Source organism: Theropithecus gelada, chromosome 4, assembly GCF_003255815.1.
Source record: "Theropithecus gelada isolate Dixy chromosome 4, Tgel_1.0, whole genome shotgun sequence".
Classification (NCBI taxonomy): domain Eukaryota; kingdom Metazoa; phylum Chordata; class Mammalia; order Primates; family Cercopithecidae; genus Theropithecus; species Theropithecus gelada.
This window is the reverse complement of record NC_037671.1, coordinates 1,873,840-1,892,213: the sequence shown is the minus strand read 5'-3', so window position 1 is coordinate 1,892,213 and position 18,374 is coordinate 1,873,840. Positions and strand designations below refer to the sequence as shown.

Sequence of the window (18,374 nt, the reverse complement as noted above, 5' to 3'; positions counted from 1 at the left end):
CTGTAATTTCGTTTCATTCCCAGTCTGTCTGGAGCTATAGTTTTGCCAAGAACAGATGTTTAGTTAAATGGTTATTATCATTATTGTTTTTTATAAGTTTGAAGAGACTATTTCCTGACCTCTTTTGTTGCTGTCCAAAAGTCTGCCTAAGAAAGTTTAATTGCTCCTTGGGAGTAATCCATTTTCTCCCTCAGACTGCTTTTCAGATTTTTATCTTAGTCTTTGTTTTCTTCAGTTCTGTGTGTGTGAGGGGATGTCAGGGAGGCATGTAGATTTGTCATTATTTATCCTATTCAGGACTTGTGTTTCTTGAATCTATAGATGGTATCTCTTATCAGTTCTGGAAAATTCAGTCAGTATCACTGTCTTAGTTCATTCAGGCTACTACAGCACAATACAAGCTGGAGAGCTTATAAACAACAGAACTTTATTTCTCACAGTTCTGGAGGCTGGGAAGTCCAAGATCCAGACACCAGCATATTCCATATCTGATGAGGGCCAGTTCCTCATAGATGATACCTTCTTGCTGTGTCCTCACATGGTGGAAAGGGCAAACAAGCTCCCTCCAGTCTGTTTTATAAGGGCAGCAATGCTATTCATGAAGGCTCTGCTCTCAGGACCTTGTCACCTCCCAAAGGCCTCATCTCCTAATACTATTACAGGAAAGGGGTCTCAATCCAGATCCCAAGAGAGGGTGCTTGGATCTTGCACAAGAAAGAATTCAGGGTGAGTCCATAGTGCAAAGTATAAGCAAGCTGATTTAGAAAATAAAGTGGAGAAAAAATAGTTACTCCACAGGCAGAGTAGGGTGTTCCCGAAAGTAAAATGAGAAACACGTCCACCCTAGGTACAGTGCTTGTATATACAGGATAAAAAAGAGAATGGGGAGATGTGCTCTGCTACAAGGGTTTATGATAAAGGATTAATTTTCTTAATTGCTAGTTTTGCAATAATCAATATTATTATCTCTAAAGCAAAATTAGGAATGCCTTTCTTTTCAAGATATTGGGATATTAGGACACTCCCAAGTCTGGGTCTGTTTAGTAAACATTATCAATCTGTTCCCTTAACCATAAACATCTAGAGGTAGGAACACCTAACTTTCTGGAAATGCAGCCCAGCAAGTCCCAGCCTCATTTTCCTAGCCCTCACTCAAGATGGAGTCGCTTTGGTTCAAATGCCTCTGACAATACCATCACATTGAGGATTAGTTCAACATATAAATTTTGGGGGGACACAAACATTCAGACCATAGCAGAATCACTTAAATTATTGTTCCACCCAATTTCCTTTCTTTTTTTTCTCCCATAACTCATGTAAGTCATATTTTGGAGCTTCACATTCCATTTCTCCAAAATCTCCTAACTTTTCTTCTATTTTCCTTCTCCCTGTTTCTCTGTGCTGCATGTTGGTTCATTTCTTCAGAGTTCAAAAACTCTCTCTGCAGCTGCTTTACTTTGCTCTTTAGCCAAGTCAATAAAATTTTGTTTCATTCGCCATATTTTTATGTGTAGAAGTTCTTGTTGATTCTTTACACCAGATTTTCATGTTCTTTTCTTTTTTTTTTTTTTTAACATCTCAGTTATTTAATCATTCAAAAATGTTAGTCTCTTTTACAGTATTCTATAGTTGGGGTTTTAGGGGTTGTACTCCTCCAAATTTATGCCTTCTGATGGAGAGGGGGTCATTTCTTCATTTGTTTTTAATAATTTATTTTGAGCTCACCTTCAGCAGGGCTTTCTGAGGACATTCCATGCAGTGCTCCTGCCAGCAAACCCAGGTGCAATACTACCAGTTCAATACAATTTTATGTTTATTGTTTGGCTTGGGCAGGGGATGGGGAGTTTCTACACCACATACCAAAATTCTGTGCATGCCCTAGGCGAGGGATCCTGTTTCTCAGAAGGATTCTCAGGGAAAGCTTCCTTCCTATCTCCCTGTGACTGAGTGATCTCCCCTAACCTATCCTTTCTCTGACTATGCAGTCCTCACAAGGTCCTGAATTTATGCCAACCTCAGTTGTAACTCCATGCCTGTTATTGGTCCAAGGCTTCATGCACTGACCGTTCAAGGACAGTCAGCCTAATTCCTGAGGCATGGAGTCTGGAGTAAGAGAAAATCACACTTGCTCACTGCAGCCTTAACTCTCACAGCCACTCAGATTTTTTGTATAGTTAAAAAAAAAAAAAAAAAAAGGTTCTTTTTTTTCTTTAAAAAATTAAAAAATTCCTTGAGCATGTCACCAGTACTTACCTATATTTTTTTGCAAAACTGCAAACAAATTTTAACCTACCACTTAACTCATAGTACCACTGGCAGAAACAAGTTGTTAACATGGTGGTGAGCTTACAATGTGGTGAAGCTTGTGATGAGTTATGCTCGTCAACTGTAAATTTAATTCAATATACAAACCCTCAAAACCCCTGCAGCAACTCTGCAGTGGCTCTGTGAACCTGCCCCAGAGGATTTCATAACAAGGAAGATCACGTGATCCTGAGACATGCCCTAGTATGAGAGAAGGAGGCCTTGGAGGAACACCTAGCACCTGGGAACTCTTAATTGCTAGTTTTGCTATAATCTTAAAAAAAAAAAAGAGATTGCCTTTTCTCCTAGCTCTCATTTATTGGAGGAAAGAATTCATTTTCCTCATTATTTAAACTTTCTATGTTTTAATTGCCCTCTCTGTAAAATGGACACCATTAGATGTTTGCCTAAAGGCAAAAGTCTGGATCTTATCAACTTTGAGATTCTTTCCAGAATATCCTCTTCACTAACTGCTTATGCTGTGCCAGGCAGTGCACCAAGCACTTTTACATACATTATCTCTTTTAGTCCTTATAACAGTCCTCAGGTAGGCACTTGTTCCCACTTTTCAGACCAAGAGTCTGGAAGCTCAGAGAGTTAAGTAAACCTCCCTAAGGTCACACAACTAAAACATGTTGGGATTTGAACCAGGGACTTCCTGTTTCTAGAGCCCATGCTTTCACTGCTGGGCACAGAGGTGGGAGGTCGTTTCTTTCCCATGAGAACTGTAAGAAAGTATATAAAATTGGCCCCCAGTCATATGAGTAACAAGGTGATACCTAGAGGGTATAAGCAGCACCCTCCCTCCCTTAGATGAACAGCTCCTTGAGGTGAGGGTTTAAGTCACAAGATTTCAGAGTTAGAAGGGAATCTCAGTGCTGTTTAGGCCCTGAGGAAGTGAGATAATTTTCTCAAGGTCAAAGTCATTGGCAGAGTCAAGACTACAAGAGGCCTTCACATTCACACAGCTGGGCATCTTGACTTGTTTGAATTTACTGTTAATTCTACATGGTTCTTAGGGGCACTCCCCCAGTCTCAGAACTCCTCCACAAAGAGGCTTCTGTGAGGAGATGATTCTGGTGGCAATGGCTTTATTGTCATAATAAGAATAATTAGCTCCTGTCTTCTAGACACAAGAGTGTAGTAGGAAGCAGGACATTTACAAATAATATTCACTGGTGATAGCCCCACAATCCTTAATTAAAGGCAATCTGCCCTGCAATTTTCATTAGCATTTTTTGTTTCTCTGTGAATTTGAATACACCTTTCTTTTTTTTAATTCCCTACTCTGGTCCCCAGACAATGAAGCTGCACTTCTCTTTGCATTCTAGGGACACCTAGCCCTAGAGATGCAGGGAAAGTTGGCCTTGACCAGAGTCCATCCTTGGCCCCACTCCTTCCTTCGTCTGTTATTCTGAGTATGAGCTCTGCTACCTTGGTTGTCTTTGTCTCAGACTGCTGGGCTATACTTGTGCCAAATTTCAGACTTTGACCACAGACTTCTTGATCACACGTAAGAAAAAGAATAGGTAAGAGAGAATTGTTCTGCTCCCAACTAGGTTTTGTTTAGTGCTTGGGGAATTCTTTCCCCGTTGCTTGTTTTTTGTCAGGTTTGTCAAGTATCAGACGGTTATAGGTGAAAATCAAATCAAAACCACAATGAGATACTATCTCGCACCAGTCAAAATGGCTATTATTAAAAAGTCAAAAAGCAACAGATGCTGGCAAGGTTGTGAAGAAAAAGGAATGCTTTGACACTGTTGATGTGAGTGTAAATTAGTTCAACCATTGTGGAAGACTGTGTGGCGATTCCTCAAAGACCTAGAGGCAGATATACCATTCAGCCCAGCAATCTCATTACTGGGTATATACCCAAAGGAGTAGAAATCGTTCTCTGTAAAGACACATGCATGTGTATGTTCATTGTGGTAGTATTCACAATAGCAAAGACATGAGGTCAAACTAAATGCCCATGAACGATAGACTGGATAAAGAAAATGTGGTACACATATACCATGGAATACTATACAGCCATAAAAAGGAATGAGATCATGTCCTTTGCAGGGACATGAATGGAACTGGAGGCTGTTATCCTTAGCAAACTGAAGTAGGAACAGAAAACCAAGTACAGCATGTTTTCACTTCTAAGTAGGATCTAAATAATGAGAACACATGGACACATGACGGGAGGTGGTGGGGAACAACACACACTGGGCCCTGTTGGAAGGCGGGGGTGGGAGGAGGGAGAGGATCAGGAAGAATAGCTAATGGGTGCTGGGCTTAATTCCAGGGTGATAGGAAGATCTGTGTAGCTGACTACAATGACACACATTTACCTGTGTAACAAACCTGCACATTTTGCACATGTATCCCCAAACTTAAAAGTTGAATTTTTTTTTTAAAAAAAGAAAAACATTAGGGAGTAACTGCCTACGGGAGTGAGGAGAATGGGAATAAAAATGGGAGAGAGAGGAGACAATACAAATGAATCAATAAGACCTTGCATGAACTGATGATGATCATGTTCCAAGAACTGAGAAGTATGATTGAGTCAATGCTCTACACTGGAAGTCTGAAAGAAGGAAAGAACTGAAAATGAAGGAGAAAATAAAGGCCATGAGTAGAGTCAGGAAGCTTCCTTATAGACAGGAGAACGGACCCCACATCCAGAGCGAAGTAAGCTGACCAGAGAGACAATGCATCTGTCTTGGCTCTAGTTCCCATTACAACCAGCTCACTGTCATCACGGTCCCTGAGCTCCAGAGAGATTCCCTTATAGGTCCCACCTTGGTCCTTACAATAACCGCTCTGGTTCTCTGAGGCACCTCAGTGTGGCTGCTCCTCACATAGTCCAGCAGCCCAGCAGTTCTTTCGTGGGGTCTCTTTTCCTCCCGCCCAGTAGTGGACAGAACTCAGCACCTGGAACTCAGGAACACTTACAAAAAGCATTAGGGGCAAGATAGGTTGTGCGGAGGATCCTGTAGGGGAGATAGAGGACAGTTTTACATCACAAACACAGGAACACAGCCCTCCTGCGGCTCCAGCTGGACCACCAAATGAATCTCTTTCCTCTGCTTTTCCTTCAGGCAGCTCCCAGTCCTCACCCTGAGGTCTTAGCCACTCCCAAATTTCTTTTGGCTTCTGAATTTCTCTTTCCTTTCTTATGCAGAACAATTTATTAATATAGGCACAGAGCCTCCAAATGTGCATATCCACACTTTCAAATTATCTGGACCGCTCTAAAATTAGAAGTACCAGAGACTTGGAAATACAGTGTGCTTATGTTCATCGGTTCTTCTTTTTTTTTTTTTCTGTTTCATACGGAACCAAAAATGCCCTGTCTGTCTAAAACGTGAATTCAGTGGGTAGCAAATGAAACAAAGCCCCTTTGGGATGTGTCTGTTTTAGAAGTCTGAGTGTGGTGGAAAGGTGACTGCGCTGAGCTCCAGGACGGGTAGATTCTACTTCAGCAGGTCACAAGGACCAGCTGTGAAACTTGTTAGACAAGTTCATTTACTGTGTGCCAGTTTTCTCAACCACCAAATGAGAAAAACAAAATAGGTCTTATGTATTTCACAGGCTTGTTGTAAGGTTCAAATGAAGATATAATTAAAACAAATTTGTTTTAACTTTATAGCCTTGTGTAATGTTTAACCAATGTTACAATTAGCATGTGTCGCACATAGTTTTTCTTTTGGAGGGGTTGCAAAGAGTATTTATGGCATAATCTAATTTATGTAAAAAAAAAGAAAATAATGTATATTTGTATTCAAAGCTTGCAGGATATACAAAAAATTGATATCAATGATTAACTATGGGGAGTGGCAAGGGGAAGTGTTGAGTGGGTGGGGAAAGAGGTTTCTATCTGTACACTTTGAAAATGTTTGAATTTTCTTAACCATGAGCATATACAACTTTTATAATAAGCACTGGGCATGCATGCTACTACTACTACTACTACTACTACTAGGTTGGACTACCAAGCCACTTAGGTCAGACAAGGATGGCTCTGCTCACCACATTGAGGGGGCAGAAGAAACCCCACATTGTCTGGTTTCTTTTATATCAAGAACCTCTATTTGTCCAACAGTCAAGTTAGGGTTAATTATTTACATCACAATGATTCATGTTACAATTTTTATTTTTATTTTATTTTTATTATTTATTTATTTATTTATTTATTTTGAGACGGAATATCGCTCTGTCTCCCAGGCTGGAGTGCAGTGGTGCGATCTCTGCTCACTGCAAGCTCCGCCTCCTGACTTCCCACCATTCTCCTGCCTCAGCCTCCCAAGTAGCCGGGACTACAGGCGCCTGCCACCGTGTCCAGCTAATTTTTTTGTATTTGGTAGTAGAGACGGGGTTTCACCGTATTAGCCAGGATGGTCTTGATTTCCTGACCTCGTGATCCACCCACTTTGGTCTCCCAAAGTGCTGGGATTACAGGAGTGAGCCACTGTGCTCGGCCATGTTACAATTTTTAAATAAAATTCACATATGGTCCAAACTCTTTGAGTGCCTTTGAAACATCTGACCCATGCTTTAGGAGCAGGGCTCACGCAATAATGAAGATGTTCTTTGTTTTGTTTGTTTGTTTGTTTGTTTCTTGGAGACGGAGTCTCACTCTGTCACCCAGGCTGGGGTGCAGTGGTGCAATCTCAGCTCACTGCAACCTCTGCCTCCAGGTTCAAGTGATTCCCCTGCCTCAGTCTTCCAAGTAGCTGGGATCACAGGTGTCCGCCACCACACCCAGCTAATTTTTGTATATTTAGTAGAGATGGGGTTTCACCTGTTGGCCAGGCTGGTCTCGAACTCCTGATCTTAGGTGATCCACCTGCCTCGGCATACTGGCATGACCACAACACCCAGCCTGTTTTGTTTGTTTGTTTGTTTGTTTTTGAGATGGAGTCTCACTCTGTCACTTGGGCTGGAATGCAGTGGCTCGATATTAGCTCACTGCAACCTCTTTCTCCCTGGTTTAAGTGATTCTCCTGCCTCAGCCTCCTGAGTAGCTGGGATTACAGGCGCCTGCCATCATGCCCAGCTAATTTTTATATTTTTAGTAGAGACAGGGTTTCACCATGTTGTCCAGGCTGGTATCGAACTCCTGACCTTAAGTGATCCACCCGCCTCAGCCTCCCAAAGTGCTGGGATTACTGGCGTGAGCCACCGTGCTGACACTAAAGTGTTCTTGCACACAGAGTATTGTCTTACAGTACAGGGAACCTGGATTGGAGTTGAAGGCAGATTTTTTTCAGAGGTTGGGGTGGAAGGATGAGAATGTGAGTGTTCAACTTGAGAGGAGAAAGGGTAGGGGTTGGGGAAACCATCACTTGTATAGGGATTCATACTTCGCTTTGTAAAGTTATTTTCACCTGTGGTCTGTTTCTGTGTCCACATAATAACTGCAATAATAACAAATATTTGAGACGTTAGACCTACTGAGCAAAAGCCTCATTTTATTAAACAGTGGGGCCTGGTGATTGTCCCATAGTCTGTCATCAGGGGTGTCCTGACTAAAAGAAGGAACAGGATTGTGTCTTGGTCACAGAGGGATCATCACCCTTCCTCTCTGCTTCTACTCCCTCCAGCCATCTCGGCCCTAAATTGCCAACACAGGCAGCTTCCATTGGATTTAAGCCTTTCCTTCAGTCCCATCAGCACTAATTGGGCACATGGAATCCAGAGGTCTGTGAGTCACACTTTCTTAGGGCACTCTCTACAAGTCTAGAGAAATGACCAGAAGGGGAAGGAAAGGAAGGGGCCCTGGGGTCCACCCAGAGCTGATGAAGAGGCCCTAAGCCGTGCAAAGGTGGAGGCATCTTCAGGTGTGTGTCAAAGTACGAAGTGAACTGTATAAATTAGTGCAAGTCCAGCAACACCCTGGATTTCCCACGATGATTATTTTGAAACAGTTTAAACATTTTATTTTAGATCTCTTTTTCTGTTTTTTCCCCGAAAGCCCGCTGGCTCCTAGGTTGGCTGTTGCCCTAGGCACAGCTGAGCCCGCCAGTGGTTCTGCACTCGGAGGTGCAGAGAAGGCCGGAGCGTCACAGAGAGGCTCAGGACGTCAGGGAGCTGAGGGCCTAAGATAAATAAAGTATAAACAACCGCTGTTCGAGACTCAAGCCCCTGTCCTTTCGCCTCACGCGGGCCGCGCGCTGGCCAGGGGCGGAGCTGGATCCCAGGGAGCAGCTGTCTCCGCTTCGCCGCCTTTTGCGCGCCCCACTTCAGCCTTTCAGGGTAAGGCAGGAACCCTTTTTCCAGACGGCAAAGAAAGGAAAGACTTTGCCGGAGAAAGAGGCAGCGAAGGTGAAGATGGGCTCCTGGGTCTGGGCGTTGAGGAGGGTCACCCGTCCGGCCTCGTAGTCCAGGGCGACGCCCACATAGCGCGGGATCTCGCTCAGCGGCAGGTCGGTGCCCGGGGAGGTGCTGGCCCAGCACTGCTGGTGCGAGATGATCACGGCCCAGACGCCGTCCTCGGCGCTAAGGCCCATCTCCCCCTTCCTCCTCACCCCCTCCCCGGCCACCCCCACCGTGCAGCCGCCGCCGTCGCCGAGCTGCAGGTCAACCTGCCAGCGGTGGCGCCCCGAGGAGAAACCCGGGAAGCCCAGCACCGCCGGGAGGCCGTCGAAGCGCAGGGGGCTGTCTGGCAGGTTCTTCTTCTGCCGGGTGTACCTCACTGACTTCCTGTCTTCCGAGAGAACCAGGCTCCGGCTGGCGGTCTGAGGGTCCAGAGTGATGACCCCTAGAGGGAGGAGAGCGCAGACATCAACAGCGGGCAGCAACCACAGATGTTCCTAGAGCAGACCACGCGCGTGGGAGGCAGAAGGAATGCTGGACTCGGGCAGCCTGCCATTGGGCCACTTCTCTGAACCGCCCTTCTACCTAATCAGCCAGTGGTGCTGTAAGGATTTGCTTTTCAAAGTGCAGAGGGAGGGACCAGCAGCATCCCCATCACCTGGGAGCTTGTTAGAAATGCAGAATATTGGGCCCGATCCCACCCTACTAAATCAGAATCTGCATTTTAACAGGATCCCTAGGAGAACTTTCTGCATGTTAAGTTTGAAAAGCACTGATCTATACCAGAGTGAGTGAGGTGATGCTTATGGAAACAATTTCGAAATTAAGCACCAATTAAAAATAAATGTGATTTTTTAAAAATTGCACATTTGTTCAAATCAATAAAGAGTCCAGCACAATGCTGCTCAAAAAACTAGGACTTGATAAGTATTTTTCAACAAGTAATATCTATACAACTAGATGACATTAACTGAGCACTTACTATGAGTCAGGTAATACACTAAGCTCTCTGCATGTATTAATTCATTTAGTCCTCACAGCTACTTTTTTTTCATTTTACTGATGAAGAAAATATTGCGGGACAGAGGCTTAATAACTTGCCCAGTGTCTCAGAGAACTCAAGCAATGAGGATCCAGAATTCATGCATTTTATTGCTCTGTTTGCTGCCATGGACTGAATGGGCGAATGGAAGAATGACTCCCCAAGTCCCGAGCTGTTTACCTGAATCTATTTCCAGATGATGCGCCAAGTTTTCTGAGGGAAGCAGAAATAGAAAAAGAGATCTGTGACTTATTACTTCTTATAGGCACCCCCAGGGGCAAGGTGTCTTGAGTACAATGTGAAGATGAGGACAGAAGCCTTGGCTTCTGCTGTGGTCTAGTGGAGGAGAAGTGGTCCTCACCCTCCTGGAATCTCAGTCCCGCACCTGTCCTTAGGGAGTGGAGGAGATGCTCTGGGAATGGTGCCCCTGAATTAACTGAGATCACTAAGGGAAGGCTCTGGGGAGGGAAGATGTCTTGAGCTGGGTTTCGAGGGCAGAGAAAGATGGAGATGGGTGGAAGGCAGGAGGGCAGCTAACGGGACTGGGGAAAACTGCGGCCCCTTCCCCTTTACCTGAGAACATCCTCATCATCTCTGGGAGGGTGAGTATTTTCCTGTGGAAATCACGGATCTTCTTGACAAGGTCAGGAGAGATGGCCTCAGGACTCACAAAAGTGTTCATCTCACACCTGCAGACAGGTTTAGTAACCAGTTAGGTCCAAATTCCAAAAACAAATGTTTGGGTGAGACCAAGTGAGGCTAAAATCAGACTAAAGAATGATCTTGGCGTCTGTGGTGAATGATCAGATTGAGTATCGTTTCTTTACTTGGAAATGTGTAGTTACTAAAGTAGTAGGCATTTCAGTTAAACCTAAGAGGAACTAACGATAATTACTTCTCAAGAATTGGAGGTGGGCCCCTTTAGGAGAATGTTTGGGTCTGTCGGGGCCGAGGGACAGAGATCATTACCCCTTTTGACCTCTAGAGGGCAACAGGGTACCATTTGAAAACAGCCTTAAACTACCCTTGTGTATGCTGCTATTTGTAAAGGAAAAGAGGCTAGAAAGGAAGAAAAAAAAGGATAAATGAAAATACATATTGCAATGAAAAAAACTCCTGATTCTGGTCCCAGCTCAGTCCTCATCAGACACTTGCTGCATTACCTTGAACACTCTTCACCCCCCGTGTCTCAGTTTCTTCATCAGACTGGAAGATCCCCAAGCCCTTCTAGATCTAAACCTCTAATGCTCTTTGAAAAGCATGTTTGGAGACACTTCCTGATTCATGGACCCTGGGTTTATCTTCCCTGCATGTAAATAGGCACAAAACACGTGACAAGTGTTCCCTAGTCACTACACCTCTCCTCATCTCAGTGCAGACTGCTAATGCTTATAGCAGACAGGGAAGGAAAAGGCCATGCGTTTACAATGCCTCTGGCTCCTGGTGGCTGTCCTTTTACAGTAGCATTAGAAAATCCTGAAGGAAACTAGAGATGTGTGTAAAAAATGAATGAATGAAAGAACAGGCTGGTATTCCCAGTTTCCATGCTTCTCATAGTCTACAGAAAGTATTCCTCCTTTGAATTACATTTTAAATGGTGTTAGATACTGACTCAAGTACTAATAATTTCATAGATTAGATAAATGTTCCTGGATCAACCTAAAAACATGATTATTATTTATAACTTCACTTCTAGGGGAAAAATGTGTCCCCAGTACCAACCAATTTAAAAATGAACCTTTAGAACGCAAATCTTTAGTGAGTTTGGACTGTTTGTGGACGGTTGAATGAGACAATGTGTCTGCCAGAGTGCCTTTGCTTTCCTGGAAGAGGGGAAGTAAGTGGGTGGCAGTAAGTGACCCTGCCCCTTCACCTTCAGTCGTGGTGTTGAGTAAAAGGAGGCAGGACTGGGGAGTGGGCCCTACCTGCTCTGGTTGACTCTGACGTCCTACAAAAGAAAGACAAGAACATACCTTTAGTTTCCATAAGTCCTTCCTGTCAGGGATTCTGTACATCCTTTTTTTTCCTTAAAATATGAGCTCAAAACTCTCCTTCTGCAGAGAGTTGTCCTGTTTAATTACCTACTCATTAGATTGTTCTTTAACACCATGTTTTCTTACTAATTTGGGTCTCTGTAGTCAGTTCATTTGTGCTGGTTTCCCTGTTTCAGCCTTATCGTGGGGGTGGGTTGTGTCTGCAATGATTAGGAGGTGGTGGAGAGCAGGGGCCTGTCTTCATTTATCAGCTGGACCTGATATGAACCAGGATCACATACTCATAACCACAGCAGACACCAGTTACTGAGTTCTTTCTGTGTACCAGTAACCATGCCAAGCATTTTATATGGATTGTTTCTTATAATTCTGCAACAACTTTGTGAGGGAGTTGCTATTGTTTTCCCCATGCTTAGAGAGGTTAAGAGACTCAGTCAAGTCTCACACGATTGGAAGAGCCAACATTCAAATCCAAGACTGTCTGACCCTAAAGCCCTTAACATGACCACAGTGTATGACTTGGGCAATTCTCCAGCCCCTCTGGGTCTGCACTCCCTTAACCTCTCTCCACTTCCCTTTCCTGCTTCTCTCCAGCCCACAGCATGGTGCCCACCCCCTTCCCCGTGGAGTCCCTCTCCTATCACATGAAGTAATAAGGTGTCTCTCACTTGTAGAAGCTCACTTGCTGGCTGCTGACACTTCTCCTCCAGCTCCTTGACCTGGGCTCCAAGCCGGGTGACTTCCTCAGAGACCTTTGTGATATATTCATCCCTCTCCTTCCAAATCTGCTGTTCCAGCTCCTGCAGCCTGGCCAGCAGGAGACACCGCTGTTGCTCCAGCTCCTGCTGCAGCCTCTCAAAAGCTGCTTCCACCTGATGCTTCTTGTTTTCAATCTGAGTCTGCAAGGGATAAAAAGTAGACATGGTTAGGAAGGGGCTCAGAGATAGCTTCCAGGATGATCATCCATATATTTGTTCTTGATTAACAGGGATAGAGAGTAACTAGTTCCAAAACTTATTCTATTTACTAATACACCTAGAAGTAGAAAGGTCTCAGGATGAACTTAAAAGTGATGAGGACTGTGCTGCTACTGTCTGAGCTAGAGATTCTAATAATAATACTACATTATGCTCTCAGAATTATGTTGAAGTTTTCAAAAATATTTCCACAACTACAATACTATCTTAACCCTACTATACCTTCTTAAAGTTAGGGGGGAAGACTGTAGTCATTTCTTAAAGGCAAAAGGAAGTTGTGATACGAGTCAACACAACTTAGTGGGAGAGTGTGTAATTTTGGTTTTAGCCATGGAAATCACCAACTACAGGGCATACTTTGATGAGAGCTGAGGGATAGTGGAGAAGTTGTTTTGTCCCCACACTCTCTCCTTGGTCAAGGTACTAGAAATCCCCACACTGCGATTCCTCCATAACTTTATAGCATGAAAAAAGAGGCATGAGGGACCCAGATGTAGCCACACCACCAGCCTACTGTCCTCAAGGTCAGCCTGTGGTCAGGACTAGAATCCAGACACTAATATACACCTTCTGACCCCAAGCTTCCCATCTGAAGGTGGTGTGTTCAGGCAGACAGACTAAGATGGAAAGAACAATGAATTAAGGGTCAAGAAATCCAGGTTCATTATGAAATTTCACTTTGCTATGTGGCCTTGGGAGCATTGCTTTTCTGGACCTCAGTTTTCTGCTCTGTAAAATGTGATATATAAGATGGATCTTGGATTGCAAGACATCAGAACCACTTCTAGTGCCCATGGTCTGAGATCCCAAATGCCTTTGTGCAGCCACAGGAAGGTGAATGAGAACAGTTTGCCAGGAAACAGATACCAGCCAACAGGTTTCCCCAGAGTCTCTTAAGAAAACCTTCAAAGGGCCGGGCGCGGTGGCTCAAGCCTGTAATCCCAGCACTTTGGGAGGCCGAGACGGGTGGATCACGAGGTCAGGAGATCGAGACCATCCTGGCTAACACGGTGAAACCCCGCCTCTACTAAAAAATACAAAAAACTAGCCGGGCGAAGTGGCGGGCGCCTGTGGTCCCAGCTACTTGGGAGGCTGAGGCAGGAGAATGGCGTAAACCCGGGAGGCGGAGCTTGCAGTGAGCTGAGATCCGGCCACTGCACTCCAGCCTGGGCGACAGAGCCAGACTCAGTCTCAAAAAAAAAAAAAAAAAAAAAAAGAAAACCTTCAAAGGAAAAAGCCAGTGAAGTGGCCTGTACCAGCAGCACTTGAAGCTTCTGGTCTTCTCGACACTTTACATCCTCAATCTCATCTCTCTCCATGCTCAGAGCTTCCAGTCGACTCCTGAGACGATCCTATGGAGAGAAGAATAGGTGGATAGAGGTGACTGAATTAATAATTCAACTCACAATTATTAAGTATCGCATCCTGGGCACACTGTTAAGTGCTGAGGGATTCAAAGGTGGAAAAGGCCCAGTCCTTGTACCTAAAGAGAGATCACCATCTCAGGAAGAAGTCAGTGTCGAGTGGTTAAAATACAGACAGACAAATGCAGTAGTCCAGAGGTACACACAGTAAGATGGGAACACAGAGGACAGCTCTGCCTGTAGTCCTAAGGGAAGGTTGGGAAAGCAGAAAACATTTACAGTGCACCTTGAAAGATAAGATAAATTTCCAGTTGAATAGACAGGGAGAGAAAAGGACTTAGTGCCCACAGATGTGAAGGACCTCTTCAAGGAGAACTACAAACCACTGCTCAAGGAAATCAGAGAGGACACAAACAAATGGAAAAAACATTCCATGTTCATGGATAGGAAGAATCAATATTGTGAAAATGGCCATACTGCCCAAAGTAATTTATAGATTCAATGCTATCCCCATTAAGCTACCATTGACTTTCTTCACAGAATTGGAAAAAACTACTTTATATTTCATATGGAACCAAAAAAGAGCCCACATAGCCAAGACAATCCTAAGCAAAAAGAACAAAGCTGGAGGCATCATGCTACCTGACTTCAAACTATACTACAAGGCTACAATAACCAAAACAGCATGGTACTGGTACCAAAATAGACATATAGACCAATGGAACAGAATAGGAGCCTCAGAAATAACTCCACACATCTACAACCATCTAATCTTTGACAAACCTGACAAAAACAAGCAATGGGGAAAGGATTCCCTGTTTAATAAATTGTGTTGCGAAAACTGGCTAGCTATATGCAGAAAACTGAAACTGGACTCCTTCCTTACACCTGATATAAAAATTAACTCAAGATGGATTAAAGACTTAAATGTAAGACCTAAAACCATAAAAACCCTAGAAGAAAACCTAGGCAATACCATTCAGGACATAGGCATGGGCAAAGACTTCATGACTAAAACACCAAAAGCAATGGCAACAAAAGCCAAAATTGACAAATGGGATCTAAACTAAAGAGCTTCTGCACAGCAAAAAAAACTATCATCAGAGTGAACAGGCAGCCTACAGAATGGGAGAAAAAAAAATTGCAATCTATCCATCTGACAAATGGCTAATATCTAGAATCTACAAAGAACTTAAACAAATTTGCAAGAAAAAAACAAACAACCCCATCAAAAAGTGGGTGAAGGATATGAACAGATACTTCTCAAAAGAAGACATTTATGCGGCCAACAAACACACAAAAAAAGCTGATCATCACTGGTCATTAGAGAAATGTAAATCAAAACCACAATCAAATACCATCTCATGTCAGTTAGAATGGCGATCATTAAAAAGTCAGGAAACAACAAATTCTGGAGACGAAGTGGAGAAATAGGAATGCTTTTACACTGTTGGTGGGAGTGTAAATTAGTTCAACCGTTGTGGAAGACAGTGTAGCGACTCCTCAAGGATCTAGAACCAGAAATGCCATTTGACCCAGCAATCCCATTACTGGGTATATACCCAAAGGATTATAAATCATGCTGCTATAAAGACACATGCATATGTATGTTTATTGCAGCACTGTTCACAATAGCAAAGACTTGGAACCAACCCAAATGCCCATCAATGATAGACTGGATAAAGAAAACGTGGCACATATACACCATGGAATACTATGCAGCCATAAAAAAGGATGAGTTCATGTCCTTTGCAGGGACATGAATGAAGCTGGAAACCATCATTCTCAACAAACTAACACAAGAATAGAAAACCAAACACCACATGTTCTCACTTGTAAGTGGGAGTTTAACAATGAGAGCACATGGACACAGGGAGGGGAACATCACACATCAGGGCCTGTCAGGTCATGGGGGGCTAGGGGAAGGATAGCATTAGGAGAAATATCTAATGTAGATGATGGGTTGATGGGTACGGCAAACCACCATGGCCCGTGTATACCTGTGTAACAAACCTGCATGTTCTGCACATGTATCCCAGAACTTAAAACATAATAAAATTTTTTTTTATAAAAGAAGAAGACTTAGTGCCCCTGAATTGTATACTTAAAAAGAGAGAGGTGGAAGAAGGTGAGAAGAGTATTCTAGGAGGAAGAGACTATGTTCAAAAAGTACTGGAAGCAGGGAATGAATAAGACAGTTCGGGAAAATAGCAGCAAACGCAGCTCAGTCTGGCTAGACATATGGTGCCTTGAGGAGGGTGGCTGAGCGATGAGGCTGGATGGGGAGGAAGGATCCCGACCACAAAGGGCCTTGAATGTCTTGCTAAAGACATTGGACTTTCTTTGGGCACTAGGGATACATGGGAGGATTTTGAGCAGAGGAGTGACTTTATGTTTTAGGAGGATCTGTCTCCCAGCAGATTGAAAGGTGACTGGAAAGGGTGGGAATGGAGACAGGGAATGCAGTTGAGACTGCAAAGTCTGGGCAAGAGATAGGGAGAACCTGGCTGACAGGATAAGGCAGAATTAAAGATTTGGGAGATGTTTCTAAGGAAACCACTTCCAGACCTGGTGACTGGTTGACAAGAGAGAGATCTGAGAGGCTGACGGGAAAGTGCCCCAAGATCAGATGGGAAATTCTCACAATTCTGGACGACTGCCACCCTCCCTTTCTCAAGAAGGAGAGCAGTGCTAGCAGGTTCCCCAGCTCCTCCCTCCCCTCTGCGCCCTGGCAGTCAGGGCCCTAGAAATCCCATTTCCAGTCTGGATCCTGGGAGAACAAATTCACCTTGCCCATAATCTGCAGAAGATTCCACTTGCACGGCAGCTTTCTTTCCATAGTGAGTGAAGCCAAGGCTACAGTTCTTTGCACTCCATCTCTGAGGGGTCCTCTGAGAGCTGGAGCTGAAGTTCCCCCCAGACCAGGAACTAGCACACATCCAAGAGGAGCCTATCTGCCTTCAGTCTGGGAATGCCTCGAAAGTCCCTATAACCTTAGGGTTCCCTAATGTGGAAGCCAGGTCTTTCATCCAGATCCCCACCCGATTTCCTCCCATCATAACAGGACATCATCCTGCCCCAAACGGGCCCTAGGTAAAGTCACACTTCTTACCCGGTAGGGCTGAATGGCTTCGTCCAGGAATCCCACGGTGTGCGCCTGGTGGGTGGGACCTTCTCTGCAGAACACACAGAGGAACTCGGCGTCGTTCTCGCAGAAGAAGTAGATCTTCTCCCCGTGCTCCTCGCAGTAAGTCTCTCCCAGCGGGCCCAGGGGCACAGGGGCCATGGGAGTCTCTGCCTGCTCCTCCTCTTGGCAGAGCGGGCAGAGCAGGATCTTGCCCGAGGACTGGGCCCCCATCTGGGAGAGCGTGGGGAGGCAGAGCCGGCAGAAGGTGTGTCCACAGGGAGCGGTCACCGCATCCTCCAGCGGCCCCACACAGAGGGTACAGGCGGGCAGCTCGTGGACCACCTTCAGGGACGGGGTTGAGGGCATCACGGTGCCTTCCCCAGCCCGTCCACTCCGGCCTCCTTCTCAGACCACGCGAATTCCCTTTCCCTGAAATCGAGTCACACTTACACGAATCGCAGAGTGAAAGGGCTGCAAGGCAGAGAGAGAGAGAGAGAGAGAGAGAGAGAGAGAGAGAGAGAGAGAGACAGGAATGCCAGCACAGGGAAGCCACCTGGCTCCGCCTCCTGTGCTCCCTAGAACCCTGGCCACCACCTATCAGCGGAGTGGGTCCAAATTCCAGGGCGTCTTGAATTACCCAGAATTTCCCAGTGGCGGCCAAGCAAACCAGTTCTTTACTCCTGGCTCCTTCTGGTCCCTAGGGTGGAGAACAGAGCACACCATGAGGTCACAGGGAACCGGGGTTTCCTGGAATCTCTAGACCACAGTGGCTGGGGAGAAGTGGGGAGCAGAGGCTTCCTGTCAGATTGAGCAGGTGGGTGCCATAAACTTCTAGCTTTGAGGCGTGCCCACAGCATCAAAGTCCAGGCTGGAGTGAGAGGTGTGGACGTCGGGAGATTCTGTAGGAAGTGTGTGGGCGGGACGCTGTTTCCACACTGCGGGTCGGGTGTAAGGATTGCTCATCGGGACCCCTCTTCTCCCCTTTCCTCCCTCGCCACATCTGCCCATGGTGGCCCCTCCTACGGTCCCAAATCCCCCACTACCTGGCACAACAGTCCCCGCAGGGGTTCGGGTAACACTGGACGATCTTATTTATTTATTTATTTATTTATTTATTTATTTATTTATATATTTTTTACTGTAGCAGGGAGAAGGCAAGAAACCGTAATGCAAATGATTTATGTTGATACACGTTAGAAAATGATTAGTCAAAAAGATAAACAGTTTCAGCCACATTTATCTAGGGTTTAGTATTTTTATATT

The 18,374-nt window shown here is 44.9% G+C and overlaps 1 protein-coding gene across 1 annotated transcript; it reads right to left on the bottom strand.

Annotated features, from left to right (window-relative positions):
* Positions 1–8,192: 8,192 nt before the first annotated feature.
* LOC112622179 (tripartite motif-containing protein 15) lies at positions 8,193–17,989 on the bottom strand. The gene is made up of 8 exons (XM_025381438.1): positions 17,749–17,989; positions 17,097–17,540; positions 13,877–13,972; positions 12,312–12,542; positions 11,575–11,597; positions 10,223–10,338; positions 9,830–9,862; positions 8,193–9,052 (listed from the first exon to the last, which is right to left on the bottom strand). The coding sequence occupies exons 2-8, from the start codon at positions 17,475–17,477 to the stop codon at positions 8,535–8,537; spliced, it is 1,398 nt and encodes a 465-aa protein (XP_025237223.1). The 5' UTR covers positions 17,478–17,540; positions 17,749–17,989; the 3' UTR covers positions 8,193–8,534.
* Between the last annotated feature and the right edge of the window lie 385 nt (positions 17,990–18,374).

What these genes read in the sequence shown, in the direction of transcription:
- LOC112622179 (XM_025381438.1), bottom strand. Translation starts at nt 17,477, where the DNA reads ATGCCCTCAACCCCGTCCCTGAAGGTGGTCCACGAGCTGCCCGCCTGT. An exon ending in AAGCCATTCAGCCCTACCGG is followed by an intron (nt 13,973 to 17,096) that starts GTAAGAAGTGTG and finishes TTCTCTCCATAG; the next exon opens with GATCGTCTCAGGAGTCGACT. An exon ending in GTCAGAGTCAACCAGAGCAG is followed by an intron (nt 10,339 to 11,574) that starts GTAGGGCCCACT and finishes ACCTGTCTGCAG; the next exon opens with GTGTGAGATGAACACTTTTG.